The following is a 16,405-nucleotide window of genomic DNA, read 5'->3' on the forward strand; positions in this document are numbered from 1 at the left end:
GGGATACATCCGTCTCAAATGCTTAATTGTAATATAGTCCCTTCACACCTGCTATTCAAGTCCTGAAGTCCTGTCACATAGTGGGCACAAGCCTTTCATGTCCAAAGGTTTTTGGGATCATCAGATCCATTTAAAATACAGAGCTGCAGTGTTAACCCCAGCAACACTTATCTTCCTGCAGCAGGTTTTCTGGAGCTGGCAGAAATTCTCCTGCAGGTCTCAGAAATGTAGAAGAAATTTTGTAGGGTCACTTCTTCCATAACTACAACTACCTTTGTTTTAAAGCTGAGGGTACGGTGTAATGGTGCACAATGCAGTGCCACACACAGTCACTGGTACAGTAGAAGGAAACGAATATGGATGCAGAGCCATTAACACTACCCCAAAAATAATGAAAAAGCCTAATAAATGACACATGGCAATCACATACATGCAAGACAGCATGGAAAACTCAATGTTCTAGGACAGGATTTAAATTGGTAACAGTGTATAATTAAATAGGATAAAATTAACTTTCATCTGAAGGGTAATTATGTCCCTTAGAAAATTATTTTGCTCTGCAGTTGTCAAAGCCAAGTGACTTTTTTCCCTAGAGTTCACACAGTAAAACTTAAATGTGTTGCATGAGTAGCATGATGCTTAATCTTGGGTGAGCCATTTCTCCTTCACTGGTGCATATTTTTACCAATACGTGTGTGTAATTTATCCACTTAATAGTAAAATATAAATATAAATTGATGATAGTTTTTATGCAAAGGCAAAGTTTTTTCTTCATAAAATCTGTAGATAGTATTTACTTACAGTGCTGTAATGTGCAGTATAGTTTTACTTTGAAAATTCCACCGAGATCTGGTGCTGTGAAACTGAACTTAATAATACTGCACATTAACTGGGACCCTTCCTACAGATAGGCTTTAATTTGGATAGCAAATCTTGCAAGGTTCTTCCTCCCTTAGGGACAAGGGACTGTGACAGCTATTTCAAGGTTCTCCTTCCCATGGGGACCATGACAGCTATTTCAGCACATTTCCTTTTTCTGCCATTTCCTGCCACCCTTGCTGTGGGAAAAACAACTATTTTCTTCTAAAGGAGGGGAAGAAAATAATTGTGCATAAACAGTATCACCTAAAAAAAGAGTCTAGACTATCTGTTGTAACTGATGTAACCTTTCCCATCCCGGCTATGTCTGTTGAGGAGACATGTTGAGTTTTTCAAGAAGGAAATAGAAATACTGCAGTAAATCTTGTCCTGTCCATCTAGTTCCCTTGTTTTATCTTTTTGTTGTGGAGGACTAATTGTAGTAGGACTAGTCCAACTAGTGAAGGTATTAATTTCAAGTGAGGGCTAATACTGTTTTTAGACTGAAAAAGCATCAGTCTACCTCTAATAAGTTGTTGTGTGTTTTGGCATACTTCAGTTCTTACTCATGCATATAGTGCCTTAGCATCTGTGCTCTAGGCAAATAATGAGGATTGTATAATCCCTAAGGGATTCTACCCCTTTTCTGTGTTCTCAGGATTCTTAACCTGGAAGATGAGAGTTCTCTGCAGGGAAATACAGAGCAGCTGTGTTGTCATACAACTGCAGCAGAAGGTGCTAATAGTTGCTTTAGCCCCCTTAGTCCATGGTGGATGTGGCTCTGGTGTCATTTCTACCTCCTCAGGAAAAGTGAACAAGCAGTTGAAGGAAGAGAGTTACTGAATTTGATTTTCAAATAACAAAATTGCACTGCAGGAGTGCTGAGCAGCCTCATGGCATTCTCCAGTCTCGATTCCAGTCATTAAATATCTGCAATTGTCCTTAGTTGTCAGAGCCACGCTTTTAACAGCTTTTTTGATGGTTTTGTACACCTTTTGTTGCTATTGGTACAAGACAAACTGGCACGTTAGTGAGTACCAGTAACAGTGTTCGCAAATGAGCATTTTAATGGCTCTTGTAATCTTACCTAAGATTACAACAGTGATTAAGCTGTGTATATATAAACCCCTCTTTTAAGTTTCTGGCAGTTTATGCATTAAAGCTGAACATCATTGCAAATGAAATCTGGGAGGATGTGTGTGCTGTGTCTGCATGCATTTTAGATTTGTTTTAGTAGTAGTATTTATCAAACATACTTTAGAAGAATGTATTTTTTACTCATCTCAAAGTCCTCTAATGGATTGGATCTGAAACTCTGCTGCAGTGAGGATTTAATTTTCATTTTAGGTAGGCTTAAAAGTATATTAAGCAAAAAGAAAACAGAATAAAGGCAACACAGCTGAAATGCACCTGGCAGAATAATATAATGAAGGTATTTGAATTGTAGTCTGTAAAAAAAACACTGTGATTTTTGTAATTACTGAGAAATTGTCAGCTGTAAAACATGTCTGTATCTGAAAATTGTATTTTCACTAATTTTGAGAGGTGATGAATTAATTTACTTGAGCAGGAACTGCATAAATATGGACTAAGAGTAAAATGATATCATTCTGGACAGTACCCGTTTGCTTTCTCAAAAATACAGCAGTTATTTGAACTAAATTTCCATATAGAGATGTTAATACAGATTTTAAAAATTTTAGCTATTACTTTATTATTTTGAAAGTGCTAAAAATATGTTTTAGAACCAGATTAGAGAACTAGGTACAATACTACATTATAGCTAGTCAGAAAGTGTTAATTAAGATATTGACAGAAAGGATTATTGATGCCATAAATGCTTCTAAAGCTGTGGAAAGGTAGATTGCAAACTGCATCTGTGTTATAACTGCGTATTTAGCACTAAATTTCAGATGCAATGACTGTAAGCATTACAGCAAGAGTAAAGGTTAATCTCTTTCTGGCAGTATTACAAGGAGTTGCAAGGCAGGATCTGTCCTGGTTGGCTCCACTGCCTCTTTGCAGCTGATCTCAGTGGGAGTGCTGGGCTCACTCTGGCTGCTGCCAGGTAGTAATCTCATGTTGCTGTCAGAGTCGTGATTCTCAGCTTCATGTACTGCTTCCTAGCTTACCTTCCCACTTTGGTTATGTTCTCTGTGGCATTGCCCTTAGCTGCTTCTGCAGGATGCTGCATGTTTCATCACAGATACAGATGTTATTTGCTAAGATATACTTCGCTTTCTGTAGTGGTCTTTTTCTATAATTAGGCTGAAGATTTTAGTCCCAGTCCAGTAAAACTGTCATTTTGGAGTTAGCTTCATTCTTACTGCCTCTTCCACTTGCTCTCTGTGGCACCTCCAAACCTGCCAGTGCTGTTGCAGTGCTCATTTGTGGAGCTCAGTCTCAGCCTGCTTAGACCTCGGGGTGGAGGGGGTGTTACTGAGCAACCCTTACTTCATACTTCCATGCCAGTGCGATTAAGCTTATACGTATGTTCAGCTTTCAGTATAAGAAGCTGCCTTGATTTCAGTGAGACACGCTTAATTACATCCTTGCGTGTTTTGCAGGACTTTATACCTAGTAGATATAAATGGAGCCAGTGTAAATAGAGAGCATGAGTAACCATGTATATGCTGTTAGATTTCCCTGTAATCCTGTGATTGTAATTCTGAATACAGTCATTACCAAGTGCCTTTTCATACTGCTGAGAAACTTTGGTTTAGACTCCATTTTTTAATTTTTGTGTTGACCTAGATTTAATTTTTCATTTGGTCGGTGTCCTCCATTGTATTCAGGAAGGGAATCTCCACTATCCAGCAGATGTAACAAGAAACAACTTATTAGCAGAATTGCAATCAGCACCCACTAGGTTGGAGCATAATTTTTGCTTCCAGACTATTCACTTACTTACTTCATGTTGCAATAAGAAAGTAGCAGTAATTGTTACAAACTGGACCCTTAGCACTGAATATTCAAAACTACTGCAATTACCAGTGTGTTTAAATTGAACAGGGTTTGAAAACATTTTTTATGGCTTCCTTAAGGACTATAACACTGTTGAGTTCTCTTACACAACACTGGATCAAGAGCAATGTAACCAGATACTCTGACATAGTTGTGATAGCTGTGGATCTAACATAACTGGTTCTGAGTGCTGTGCTATGCTGATAACACAGAGTTAAATTTTATGGGAGACTTGAGTTCTTTTCACCCAAGTGGCCACTCAGGTCACCCAGCATGACTTTTTGTATTACATATATTGTAGATTTATGTAGGTCTGATGTCTATTTAATCACTGCCTGATTTAGATCTTAGAAGCTCTTGTTATTGTGGTTAAGTATGCATAACAGCTCTTCCAAGTGTGACCTTTCTGTTGGTATGTATCTTGGGAACAAAAGAAGGATTTCATAATGAAAAGCCTTGCCATAATGAGTCATTATTTTTTAAAAATACAGCAGCTATCTTAAGCAAATGCCATAATATATATTCTGTGGTCAGCACCAATTTGGACAAATTAAGCTGCATTCCACACTAAAATGCTGGTGTGCTAATACAAGAATACATTGTTCTAGTTGTTTCAGTGGGATTTTTTCACTGTTTTCTGTCCAGTCAGGCAAGTTCTCCCACATTACTTGGGAGAGGAAAATTGACTAGGTTTTAAAGGAGTCAACCTAATTTTGCACAAAAAAGCAATACACATTCAAGTGTTGGGAATAAAATACATTTCACTCAGTAGAGATTTGTTGTTTGATTTACAAAGATTAAGTTTAGATGGCTTATTTTATGTTTCATTATGATAGATCTGTAGATTTACATCTCCTATTTAAGTTCATCAGTTACTGATGAAATGCCGTTCCATTGCATCAGCTGAAAGCTCTGATAGAACCAGCTTAATTCTCAGTTTTATTTTTGTGACTTGTGTTGAAATAATAAATGTCATTGTGTAAAAGCCCCTGGGAACATAACATCATAACCTCAAATTAATCTGCGTTACTACCTTGGAATGGCTTCCTAGGGTTATGAACACTTGTGTTAGTTCTGCTTACCATTTAATCTTGTCAAGTGCTGGGATATAGAAGTGCGTATCAAGTGTACAACTGCTGCAGCTTCTCCCATTAAGACGAGGTTTCCCTATCAATTAGGGTGCAGCAGCAGCCAGTCTGTTCTCTCCACTTGTAGGAGAACATAGTACTCACTGAATTTATTAGAAATCCTATCATTTGGGATTACAACTTCACCCACTCCTTTTCCCCTGTTATCCAGGGGACCTATGATTTTGTTGGCTGCAAGCCCATGAAAGCTTAAGGCACAGAATGTAAGTAGTGTTGTAGACATCGAGGCAAAAGTTAGACTCGGATGGTGATCCTCCTACTGTGGACAGTATAGCAGAGGAGGCACTGATACTCTCATCTCACAAGATGGGAACTTGCTGTTCAATGTAATAGCCATTTTCGTAATACCATATGTTACATATGAAGTTATAATGGTGAAGATCAGCTCTTAAGAAAATACTAAGGGATTACGATGATTAATCCAAGAAATAATTTTTTTAGAAAACACAAACTGTTACACAGCATTATGAACATAAATAGGGAAAGATTAAATAGTTATAAAATACAGGTTAAATCTAGGAAGCTCTGGCAAAATTGCTCTGTAGAGATGTTTTAGGTGGTTATATTGCCATCAAATTCAGGTACAGGTTCGCTTTTTCCTTTTCCATGTATTCTTCACAAGAACCTCCATCAAGCAGAAGCTTGCTTCTTGCATTTACGTATTTTATAAATGCACTTCACCTGGAAGTGCTCAAGAGTCTGCTCCAGAATGTCCTTTGCATATGTCTTTTACAAGGGTAGTCTAGTTCTACTTTTTCATCTCTGCCACGATTTAGTAATGTTCATATAGCATGATGTCCATTAAGCCCAAGGTAATGGACATACTAGCTTAATGAAAGGTAGGAATGTAACACATTGAATGTGTGTATGCGAGGGCTGTTAGCACTGTCTGTGCTCCACAGTCTCAGTTGGTGAACACGGTTTCATGGACTGTGCTGACATTACAGTAACTAAACACAAGTTAGAACCAAAACAGCAATGAAAGAGACACGAGCTGTGCTGGAGACCGTGTCTTGTAACGTCCCTCCCGTGCTGGTGGCGGCCCGCACCGGGCCCCCTCCGGGACCCGCTCACAGCCCCGCCTGCCCCCGAGGCGCTTCTGACTCAGTTTTAGGTTTCTGCCTCTAAACGAACCACGGGGTTTTTTCACTTTCCTTCGATGTTCCAGATAATTTCCAGGACGCTGCCGGCCCGAGGCTCCCCTGACACCGCCCCTGAGCGCAGGGCCCCGCGACGCACCTGCCGCACACTGCGGCGCCGCGTACGCCTCGGGCGGAGGGGATAGCTCCGGGCCCCCCTTTTCCTCTGCAGCTCTCCCTAACGTTTAAGCCACCGCCTCGCTTGTTCTCGGGGGCCGGAACGCGCCGGGGAGGGGCACCCACCACTACCCCCCGCCAGCCCTGGGGTGAAGGCGTTCCGCGCCGCTTGGGCCCGCCCGGCCTCCGTCCCTGCGGCTCCCGCCCCACCGCCCCCCGCTCCGCCCCCAGATGTGGCGTCGCCGGGCACGGTTTCCGTGATAGCTGCGAGTGGGGCCAGCGCCGCGCTGGGTGTGTGCGGGAACGCGGCGGGGGAAGCGGGCGCCATGGCGGGGGCGTCTCGGGCTCTCCGCCGTCCTTATTAGAGCCGCCGCCCAGGCCAGCTGGAGCCATGGACAAAGCGGACAAGGTGTGAGGGGCGGGTTCGGCGCTGAGGAGACCGTAAACAGCTGTGGCGGGAGGGGGCAAGCTACGCCTCCGGCGCCGCGGTGAAGGCGGGGGGCGAGCGGCCGGGCGGGGGACGGAGGGGAGCGCTGGGGCGGCGGCCCGGCTCTGTCAGACCCGCGGCTGTCAGGCCCGGCCCGTCGGACGCCGGCTGAGCGGAGGGGCAGGGCGCGGCCCGCGGCCTGCTGGGGCCGGTGCTGGTGTGAGGGGTGCGACGGGGGCGTTCCGTGCCGGGGTGGGGGCTGACATACCTCCCTGCCGAAGATAGGGCTCTTCTGCGGCTTCAGACGGGGCGTCTTCCAGGCTGCGCACCGGAGCTTAGCGTGTGTTGCTGGGTCGGTGGCGCGGCCGGGGGTGCCGGTCGCGAGTGCCCGGCTTGGGCGCTGCCCGCCCGCGAGAGGTGTCCGACGGGGCAGGGGCTGCCGGGGTGGGTTGTGGAGGGTGCAGCTCCCGTCGGTGCTCGCGAAGGGGTGTGTAGGTCTGACTTGGCCTGTACCGTTCTTGTTTCTGCAGGCTTTGTTTTAAGCTTAGGCGGTAATTGCATTTAGTGAAATTTGATTTAAACTTGCCTGGTCACTAGAAGAGACTTTTACGGGCTTTTTGAGAACTTTGCATCATAAGATGCGTCACTCTTGTTGAGATACTGCAATACCAGATTCAGGTTGAGATTCTCAGTGTTGGGACATAGCTGTTGGTCGCAGCTGAGAAGGAAGGAGTTGGATATAACTCATTAATCCTACAAGTTGCTATTTTTTCCCCCTCGGTGTTTAAACTTAGCTTTGTCAAGGTAATCTGTTTGAGTTATTCTTAAGATTTGTCATACTGTAGTTAGGAAGATGTTTAAACTGGGACTTAAGAGTTCGTAGGATTTGTTACATATATGCAATAAAATGTTTCATCATCAGGAGGTAGTTCTGAAAGGTGTATCTAGAATGAATGCTACCATCCATAAAGACCTGATTTTACTTCTGAGCTTTTGTTTCCACAGAATGTGTTGAAAATTCATACATTACTGTGGAATTTTTGTAATTTTCAGCTTTGGCATCTCCAGGGATTCTAATAGTTGGGTTAATAATAACACAAGCTGCTGTAGCAAAGTACATACTGAGTAAGAATGCACTCTCTGAAGATATATTGCTTTTCATTTTGTACATATGTCTAAGGAAGTTGGTGAGCAGTGTATCTTATTACATTATAGCTCCCACTGTGTCTTTCTTACTAAACCTTCTGGTGTGAAAATTACTTTAAATTCACTTCTTTTCATGCTTTCTTGTTTACCTTCATATAGAGCTAATCTTATTCTGGAAGATTAACAGTAGTCTAGCCTTTTTGTTTTAAAATCTTAGGTTTAAGGTTTTACGTGTGCTCCCTTTCCTCCCCCCGATTCATCTGTAATTAGTACTGCAGTACAGTTGTGAAATATTTATTCCTTGTTACTTGAGTTCTTCATTACTGGACTTTCACGCACATGCCCCTATCAAACCATTCTCTTTTTATTTGTCGGAAATAGCTCATGAAAACTGAAAATGATTGTGTTATTCATAGTGTAAAATACTGACTCTGATTAGCTTAGGTAAGTCCAGTATTTCAACTTGGAGGTGTGTTTAAGCTCTTTGAAGGTAGAACTGTCATTTATTCTGTTTGCAGCATATCTAGTCCTGTCGGTTCCTTATTCACTAGTAAGGCTTCTAGGCAGACAAGTAATTGACACCTGATGAATTCCTAAAATCATTCAACTATCATTGCTTTTGTATCCTCATTATACAGTAGCATCTTGATTAGGATATCCCTAAATGCTTTAGGTTTGAACCTTTAATGCTGTAACAATTGAATGTAGTCTCCTTTTCCCATGTATTTGCTAAGGTTGCATCAGTTTTAGGTGCTGTTGAATCTTTTCTTTGATATGGGCTCCTTTCTGCACATGTATTGCATGGCATCTGATATATGAATATTAAAGCATGCAGATGTATGTTAATAGTGCTTACACTCTTCTCTCCTTTCCCTCTGAATATTCTTTCAGCTGCAGTATGGTAACTGTGCATGCTGATAAGAATCACTACTGTGGAATTACAGTATGAAAGAGGAATATTATACTACATTATAGTATTTCTAGAGAAAACAGAGATAGCAAATGCTTTGCAGGGAATGTATTTGAACAGTGTTTTGTGGTGTTGGCTCAGTAAATCTATGTGAGATGCCATGCACCAAGAATGCTTGGGCAACTAAATAACAAAGTTTCTAGATAACCATTCAGGTGTCTCTTACCTAAAACCTGGTATGACTTCGCCTGTTGTTATATGCTTAGTGATATTTTGACAGCTGACACAGAAGAAAACATAGTCATGTTGTTTAAAAACAATTTTATGATAGGATGTGTTGTGATTTTAGTGGTGGGTGTGGAAGTTTACTTTTGTCTACACCAGAACTGTAACTGTTCCCATTAAAAAGTGTATGGGTTTCAGCAGTTAAATGTAGGTTATATTCATACAAGAGACAGAACTTGGCACGTGACCTCTGGCACTCTTTCTGTTGAAGCTGATTGTGGTAGAAAGCTAAGGAAACAACTTGCACCTTCCCTTCTCAATGACACTGCTGTGCTCCGATTTTTCTGAGTGTTAACATGTGTGTCTTGCCCTATGATTAAGACATTTAGTTCTATTAGTGCAGTTGAGAAATAGGTGAAGTTGCAAAATCAGTGACCTGTGTTTTGTATTAGTATTGCTTAAAGACGGCCTGTTCTACTTGCCTCTACTATTCTTGACCGTTCAACAGTTGGCTTGATAATATGCTTACCATAGAAATAGCACTAGTTCTATATTTTGTGCTTTTTATCCCCTGCAATTTCCTTCAGTGTTTCTTACCCATGGCAGAATTTTCAACTGAGGCAAACTGGAAAAGGTTATTTTTCCTGTGCTGTACATTTTGTGTGGGTTTTTTCCTCTTGAACTTTGAAAAGGCAGAACTTAAGAGTTTGTGAGTTTCGCATTTTTAGAGAACATCTCCAGTAAATTTGAATGTTATTGGTATGATATATGAACATCTTTTGGATCAAATTTATTTGTTCTTGACTAGTTTGTGGAGATGAGGAAGCTGATTTACATGAGTGGTTTCTATTAATACTTTTAGTACATACTTTACAAAGCATTCAAGTATTAGTACTTCACATTGGTAGTGTGAGTTTTGAAGTTTGTATGTACTGTTGAATGCTGTAAAGTAAAGAGGATCCTCTTGGTAGCCTTTTTAAATCTTTGGATGAGCTTTGTAACTGTAAACAGTAAATTTTGCCACCACCAGCCCCCTTTTTTTTTCCCCTGGAATATTATTGTTTTGTGTTTAAACATGGCAACTTGTCATATTGTGTCACTTGCCAATTTCTACATATACATAAAAATGTTTATACTTAGCTTTGTTACATTCTGAGCATGGTACTTTCTTCTGTGAAAGGGAAGATAATTATGCATGGTTCCCTTATGAGCTGAGGGGAAAGGGAAAGACTAACTTCATAGTGTATTTACTTTAAGTGTTGCATTGAAATTACTGTGCTAAATCTAAATAGGGAGGATTAAATTTTGTGCTTTGTTAAATGGCCTGCTGCTGGTGTTTCCAGTTGGACTGCATGTTTACCATTCCTGAAGTATTGCCACTTAGAAGCAACTAATTATAGAAACAGTGACTTCCATATTTGTGAAGTTTCTCTTAAAATAGAGGAAATGTGACCTGTCTTACTACTAAAATGGCTTTTAAAATACTAAATTCAAAATTCAGAAGTAGGATTGTTTTTCTAAAACCAGGAAAGTTTGGAGCTGTTTTTTATCCCTACATTTGTGATGAGACTTCTTGTTTCCAGACTTTGAGACAGCAAAGCAGCTGATTTTATTATAGCCCTCTGAAATGTGGCATCTGTGTCTATTTTCTCACCCTGTAAATGGCAAGATTGATATCCAAGTGTTCTTTTCTGAGAGCAAGCTGACAGAGATACTATTTAATGGAAAATGCTGAATGACATTAAGCTACAATGAACAAAACTTTTCTAAGATTAAACATACAGTGCTATAACTGTAGGACAAAGTTTACCAGTCTGTTCCTGCTTGTGTCATCTTCTGTCTTTGCAGCTGTTGATGACTACAGTAGCTTTTATATAGGAAACAAAGGATCACTTCAGTATATATGCTGTCTTGAAAGAGTTGTAATTGTTGGACTGAAATATGTAATGAGCTACTGCAAAACATTTTGTAAATCAAAACTAGGCATATCTACAAAAGAGACTTCTGTAGAAGTGCTGGTTTCCTTTGAAGGCGTGTGCTTCCATTGATAGGCAAGTGATTGAAAATCCGATGTTTCAGCAAGACTTAAGTTTATATTTAGAATTGAGTTTGGTTATGAGAGATAAATTCTAATAAAGCTTTGTTTAGCTTTGTGCTGTGAAAGGTTGAATAAACTGAAAAGGTTACATTCCAAAATAAAGTTTGGTCTTGCAACATTTGCGCTGTTTGCCTTTAGCCTGCCTGATCAAAACTATACACTACTCCGTATTAACTGTTTAGGGTCTGACCCTGTATTTACTGTTGTCAGTGGCAAAGCACTAATTTCTTAGTGGATGCAGGCTAGAATAAATTTCAGTACTGTGAGTGCAATTAGAGCATAAGTTAGTAGCACAAGTGTTGTGTTGAAAGGATTAGGAAAAGTGTGGAAACCTTCCCTCAAATCCTTTAGTGCTTAACAAATTTTTCTTGTCTAATTCTTTTTGCTTGCTTGTGGTTATGACCTAGTGGCATGATCAGTCCTGCTGGTTCTCTTCATTTGCACTTGTCACTCCATTTGTACTGTGTGGATGAAGTTCTTGAGGAATTGTGTTAATACATATTTGCAAGCACTTAGTATTTGCTTCTGAAACAAAATACTATTTAAAAGAAGGATCTCATCTCTTACTTTGAAGTTTACTTCAGTTGTCATTGATTGCATTTTTCATTGGGTCTTAAGCCTGTCAATGTGCTATTTAAAAAAACCAAATCCAACAACTGTTTTATCATTATTTCTGTGTCTGGCCAAAGAGACACAGAGACTACCTGTTAGAAAAAATAAGAAGTCTTTGGTGGAGATACTTTTTGCTTGTCCAGCACAATAAGAAATTAGCAGCACCTTTACTTACTAAATTGATTATTATTTATTTTTCTTTCTATTTCACTTTTTCTTCTTACACTAGTAAGGAAATATTATGCCTGTTATTCTGGCAACATACTAGGAGCCAGGAGACCTAAAATGCTATTTATAAAAAGAGAAGTTAACTTTGCTGTCTTTCTTCACCAGTCTTCCCTCCCAGCTGAGGAGTAAAGGGTAGTCCTAAAAAAAATCTGCTTAGATGACTTTCTTTGGGCAAATTACTTGGCGTTGCTGTTTTGTTTCCTTCAGGCGTCAGATGAAACCACTAACCATCTGTGAGAAGTACTGAAATGTCTGGGTAATCACACTGGAGAGCTAATTCTGTTTATGTTTGGGTTTGGTTCCTGACTTGGTACATTTGCTTCCCCCTTTTTGCTTTCAAGTTAAAAGTTCACTGCCCTCATCTAAAGATGCATCCTATGTAAAAACTTACAAGTATTTTTAGAGGGACTGGTAAGGTACTATAAGGAAGCAATATATTGAAGTTAATTTGTTTAGCTAGTAATAATACTTGAGCTGTCTTTGTTTTCTACCCTGAAGTGGAAATGGGGATTTGTTGTTTCATGAAATGTATCAGTTGTGCTGAGTACTGCTTATATTATGCTTACAAAATGATTTGGAAACACTTGTATTAAGGTTTTTAAGTTTTTAGTTGCTGTTCTGGTGAGTTAGCATATGTATATATATATAATATATATATATATACACACACGATCCCTACAGAACAAATTGCAAAATTGAAAGCCAGAGCTTTACCTTATTCTTTTTGCTGAAACAAGTTTCTTGCAAGCATTAAAAAACAAACAAAAAACCAAGCCAAACCTCAGACTGACCCAACCTGTAGGTACGGGTTAAATTGCACAAGAAAATTGTGTTTAAGATATAAGGTGTGTAAAAGATTTTTGAAATGCAGTTTTGATTCCCTTAAATGACAGACCTATCTAAGTTCTGTAGGCGAAAAAAGAAATTAACTTTCAAATACACCCATATGTGTTTATGATTACAGGATATGCTGTGTATTTCAGCAGTACAGGTAAGCTACATATGTTATGAGCTGTACAGAAAATGGTAATTAAACACATCAGCCAATTGCTCTGTCGTAGCAATAGTTAACCATTACCTGTAGAAGAGGCCAAGCAACAGGCGAGGAAACATTAATTTTGTTCTGCTTTGGGCATCTCAGAGTTGTTTGAGCTTAGCAAAATCAAGCAGAAGAAACCAAATGAAATTTTCTTCAACTTGTAAAGTTACTTGAGAGAGTTGGGGTTTTTGTTTTGTGGTTGGGGGGGTGGGTTAATTATTCTTTAAATAAAAACAAAACCCCAAAATATAGTAATTCTACTTTTACTGGAAAGCTTAAAGTAAGTCAAATTCCAGCCAAAATACTTAAATGGAAAAGTAAGGTAGGGATTATCTTTGCAAATTGACATATTTCGGTATGGCAGCCTTACTGATGGGAGTCATTTGACTCCTGCTTTTATCAGTTATATCTTTGTTTTAGTACTTGATGTGAAAGACTGTTCTCACGTAATACTAATAACGAATGATGGTATAATACAATATCACAAAAAAAACCACTGTAATGAGACCATTCTGCAGGTGACTCGCCATTGAGGAGTGATGTTTGTATTTCCACATCATTTTTCCAAAATAATGTAGGGAAAGAGCAGTCAGACAGGAAAGACCTTTAAAATAGGGGATCTTTTCCCAACCTCAGTCACAAATAAACTGATCTGACTATTTTCCAAACCAGCACTAGAGTGGTTTATAATTAGTATCTTGGATAAAGTTCACTTGACATGTTGCTGAGAGATACTGACCAGTAGATTAGGGTAGCTGTTTGAAAGTTTTCAGAACTTCATGAAAAATACCGTATTTATAAAGCACTTACCCAGTTTTTACTGTTGAATTCCTTATGGATGAGACAACCTTGGTGTATTCCTTTAAAGTTTATGCTGTCCAGCGCTGTAGGCCAGCCCACAACTGAATCTATTCTTAAATATTTTTGCTTCATGATCTTGAAATAGCATAAAAAAAACCCTTTTAGTTTCTGGGAGGCATTTCAGTGTTGGTATTTCTGTTATGTGTAAGTGTACGTAAGCACTAGAGGGTTTTTTTTTAGTTAGTTATTTAATGGAAAGTGTTTATCCTCATGGTGCTGTGTGTGGAGGAGAATGCCTTGGAGTTTTGCATAGGGGTGGGTGAGTCACCAGCTGCAGAGGGATGTGCCTGAGGTCAAGGGAAGCTCTCTGTAGAGCAGTGTGTTTGACTTGTGTTGCACAAGTTAGGTGCTGCCATTGCACCTGCACCATAGCTTGTACTCTGTAACTTCAGGAGCTGGAAAAGATTTAAAGGTGGTTGTTCCACTGTATAGTAGACCTTGTTGCACAGCAGGTAGTGATACTTTTGTACTGGTGCTTGTAGCCATAACTATTTTCACAACAGTCGTTAATAACGACTTTTTGACAAGGACAGCTTATCTTGTCACTTACTAAGACATACCGTTTCCCCCTCTGCCACTCTAGTTCTACTTTTATCCTTCCATTTATTTATTTAGATGTTTTGTTTTCCTCTCTTAATTGCTGCTAAAACTTCAAGTTTCTTATGCTAGAATTTTATCTGTAAATGACTGATGTTCTTACTAAATAAGCTTATGAAAGCAGAGACTTATTTTGTTGGAAGGGATATTTCTGCTTTCTTAGCACACCTTGACAAGCCCAAAGTCAGAGAAGCCTCTCAAGAAATGGTTAAAAATAACAATGGACTCTCTACTTCACAATTTTTGCTTCCCACCCCCTCTTTTTGTATAACTTTTTTTATTCTCAGTCCAGTTATACCAAGCTTTGCCTTTGGTCACTGTGGCTTGCAGAACATCTTACCATCGAAGTTGTTAAGGGTTTAACTTTGATCTCAAATTAATACTTGCAGACATCCTGCAGACAACTCTCTGCTATCCTAAATAATGTTTCACTTAGAAAGCTTCTGACTGTGTTTATGAAATTCGTTTTTAGGTAGGTGCTCAGTATTTGGAAAAAGTGAGTGATGTTCAAGTAAAATTATTCAATGAACCGATGTTGACAGGAGGTGGCTGGTGAAATTTGAGCTAATACTGTAGCTAACTGCATAAAGTCTCATGAAAGTATGAATTGGCAAATTTGATAATGGAAGGGTAAAAATAAAAAGAGGCAGATGTTTTGTATATAATAACACTTTTTATAGGAGAAGTTTGATTCCATTTGTACTAGGCATCCAAACAGCTGCTACAGAATGACCGCCTTTGCAGTTACCTAGCTTGAATGTTGTATTTGGAGCTGAAAATGGATTGAGCAAAATGTCTGGTTTAATTTTCAAAATTGGCAGGGAATTCTAATACTGTAATCATAGGTAATCTGTATTGAAAATACTTCTGATAGTTCTGACGTTTTAATAGCTTTTACAGTTTCAACTATGGGGTTTTTTTTCCCTTTCCCTTCTGAAGAGTATGTGACAGTAAAGTACTTAAATACCAGTTGGTTTGCAACTTGTTTGGTGGATTACAGTGTAGCTCATGGTCTTAGTAATTTACTTAATGATGATTCTACCTTTTGCTTAGTAATTAGATTTTCTTGGTACGTAAACACATCAGACTAACTAAACAAAGATCTAGTACTCTGCATGAGTGGGCCTTGACCTCACCTTTTCTAGTTCACGCTGATATATTTACCTACTCATCAAGTAAAAGTTGCTTTCCTTGGTCACTAGAACAACTGCATTTTCAAAACATTTTTTGGACTTACCCCTCCACCTCCAAGCTGATAAAGAAATGCAGGATCTTACTAAAAAAAATGAATGTTGGGGAATTATAGTAGGTTTATAGATACAGATACTGGACAGGAAGACTGCCTCTGGGTGTGCTGAGCAAGGACATGGGCTGAGAAGTGTGTGGGAGGGTCAGGACTACGAGCCATCATACTTTCAATGCTGTCATTGTTTAACAGTTTCTTTTCATGTGGATGTTCTGCAGGTAGTGGAAGGGATATAAGGCTGTCCTAAGCACATCAAACAGTCAGGCTCTCCTTTTGTAGAATAGGAGCATGTACTTGTATAGGTTATGCATTGCCTTTGGAATGCTTTTAGACGAATGGAAGGAAAAGTTTCTGGAATCCTTGCTTCCTTTGGAGAGAATTGGTATTCATTGAGATATTAATGTGAGACAAGTATAAATAAGCTGAAATCTTTGTACCAGTATCTGCTTTTTGGCAGAATGTAACTTAAAATGGAATACAGAATTTAAGGGTACTTTGGATCTGCACTGGTCTTACTGAATCGAGAATTTTTCATTGTTTAAGATCCTAGCTATTCTGTACAAGACAAAAAGTGTGGTGTAAAAACACCATATAAGCTTTGAGGATACCCTCAGGATTGGGAGAGAGACTTTTATTTGAAAGCAGTCTTTAAATTGCTTTCTAAAACTTAATTTCTTAGCAGTTTTTAATGCCTTCATGGCAAAATATAATCATATTCTTAACACTTTAACATATGTTAAAATTGTGCAGATGGAATATGTGTGGGGGATGGTTCTGTAATACGCCATCT

General features: G+C 39.4%; 1 protein-coding gene across 2 annotated transcripts in view; it reads left to right on the forward strand.

The window, feature by feature from the left end:
• Nucleotides 1-6,380: 6,380 nt before the first annotated feature.
• Nucleotides 6,381-16,405, forward strand: part of SECISBP2L (SECIS binding protein 2 like) — a 30,292-nt gene continuing 20,267 nt past the window's right edge. The window contains exon 1 of one of the 2 annotated variants that reach the window (XM_061347361.1): nucleotides 6,381-6,635. In XM_061347361.1, coding sequence (XP_061203345.1) covers nucleotides 6,618-6,635 — 18 coding nt within the window. In that variant the 5' untranslated portion in view covers nucleotides 6,381-6,617. The remainder of the gene's footprint in view (nucleotides 6,636-16,405) is intronic. The other variant, XM_061347362.1, reaches the window with a different exon arrangement.

The sequence above is a fragment of the Neopsephotus bourkii genome, unplaced genomic scaffold, assembly GCF_033783945.1.
Source record: "Neopsephotus bourkii isolate Nb327-2 ecotype Australia unplaced genomic scaffold, CSIRO-AGI_Nbou_v1 NB_318, whole genome shotgun sequence".
NCBI classification, from domain to species: Eukaryota; Metazoa; Chordata; class Aves; order Psittaciformes; family Psittacidae; genus Neopsephotus; species Neopsephotus bourkii.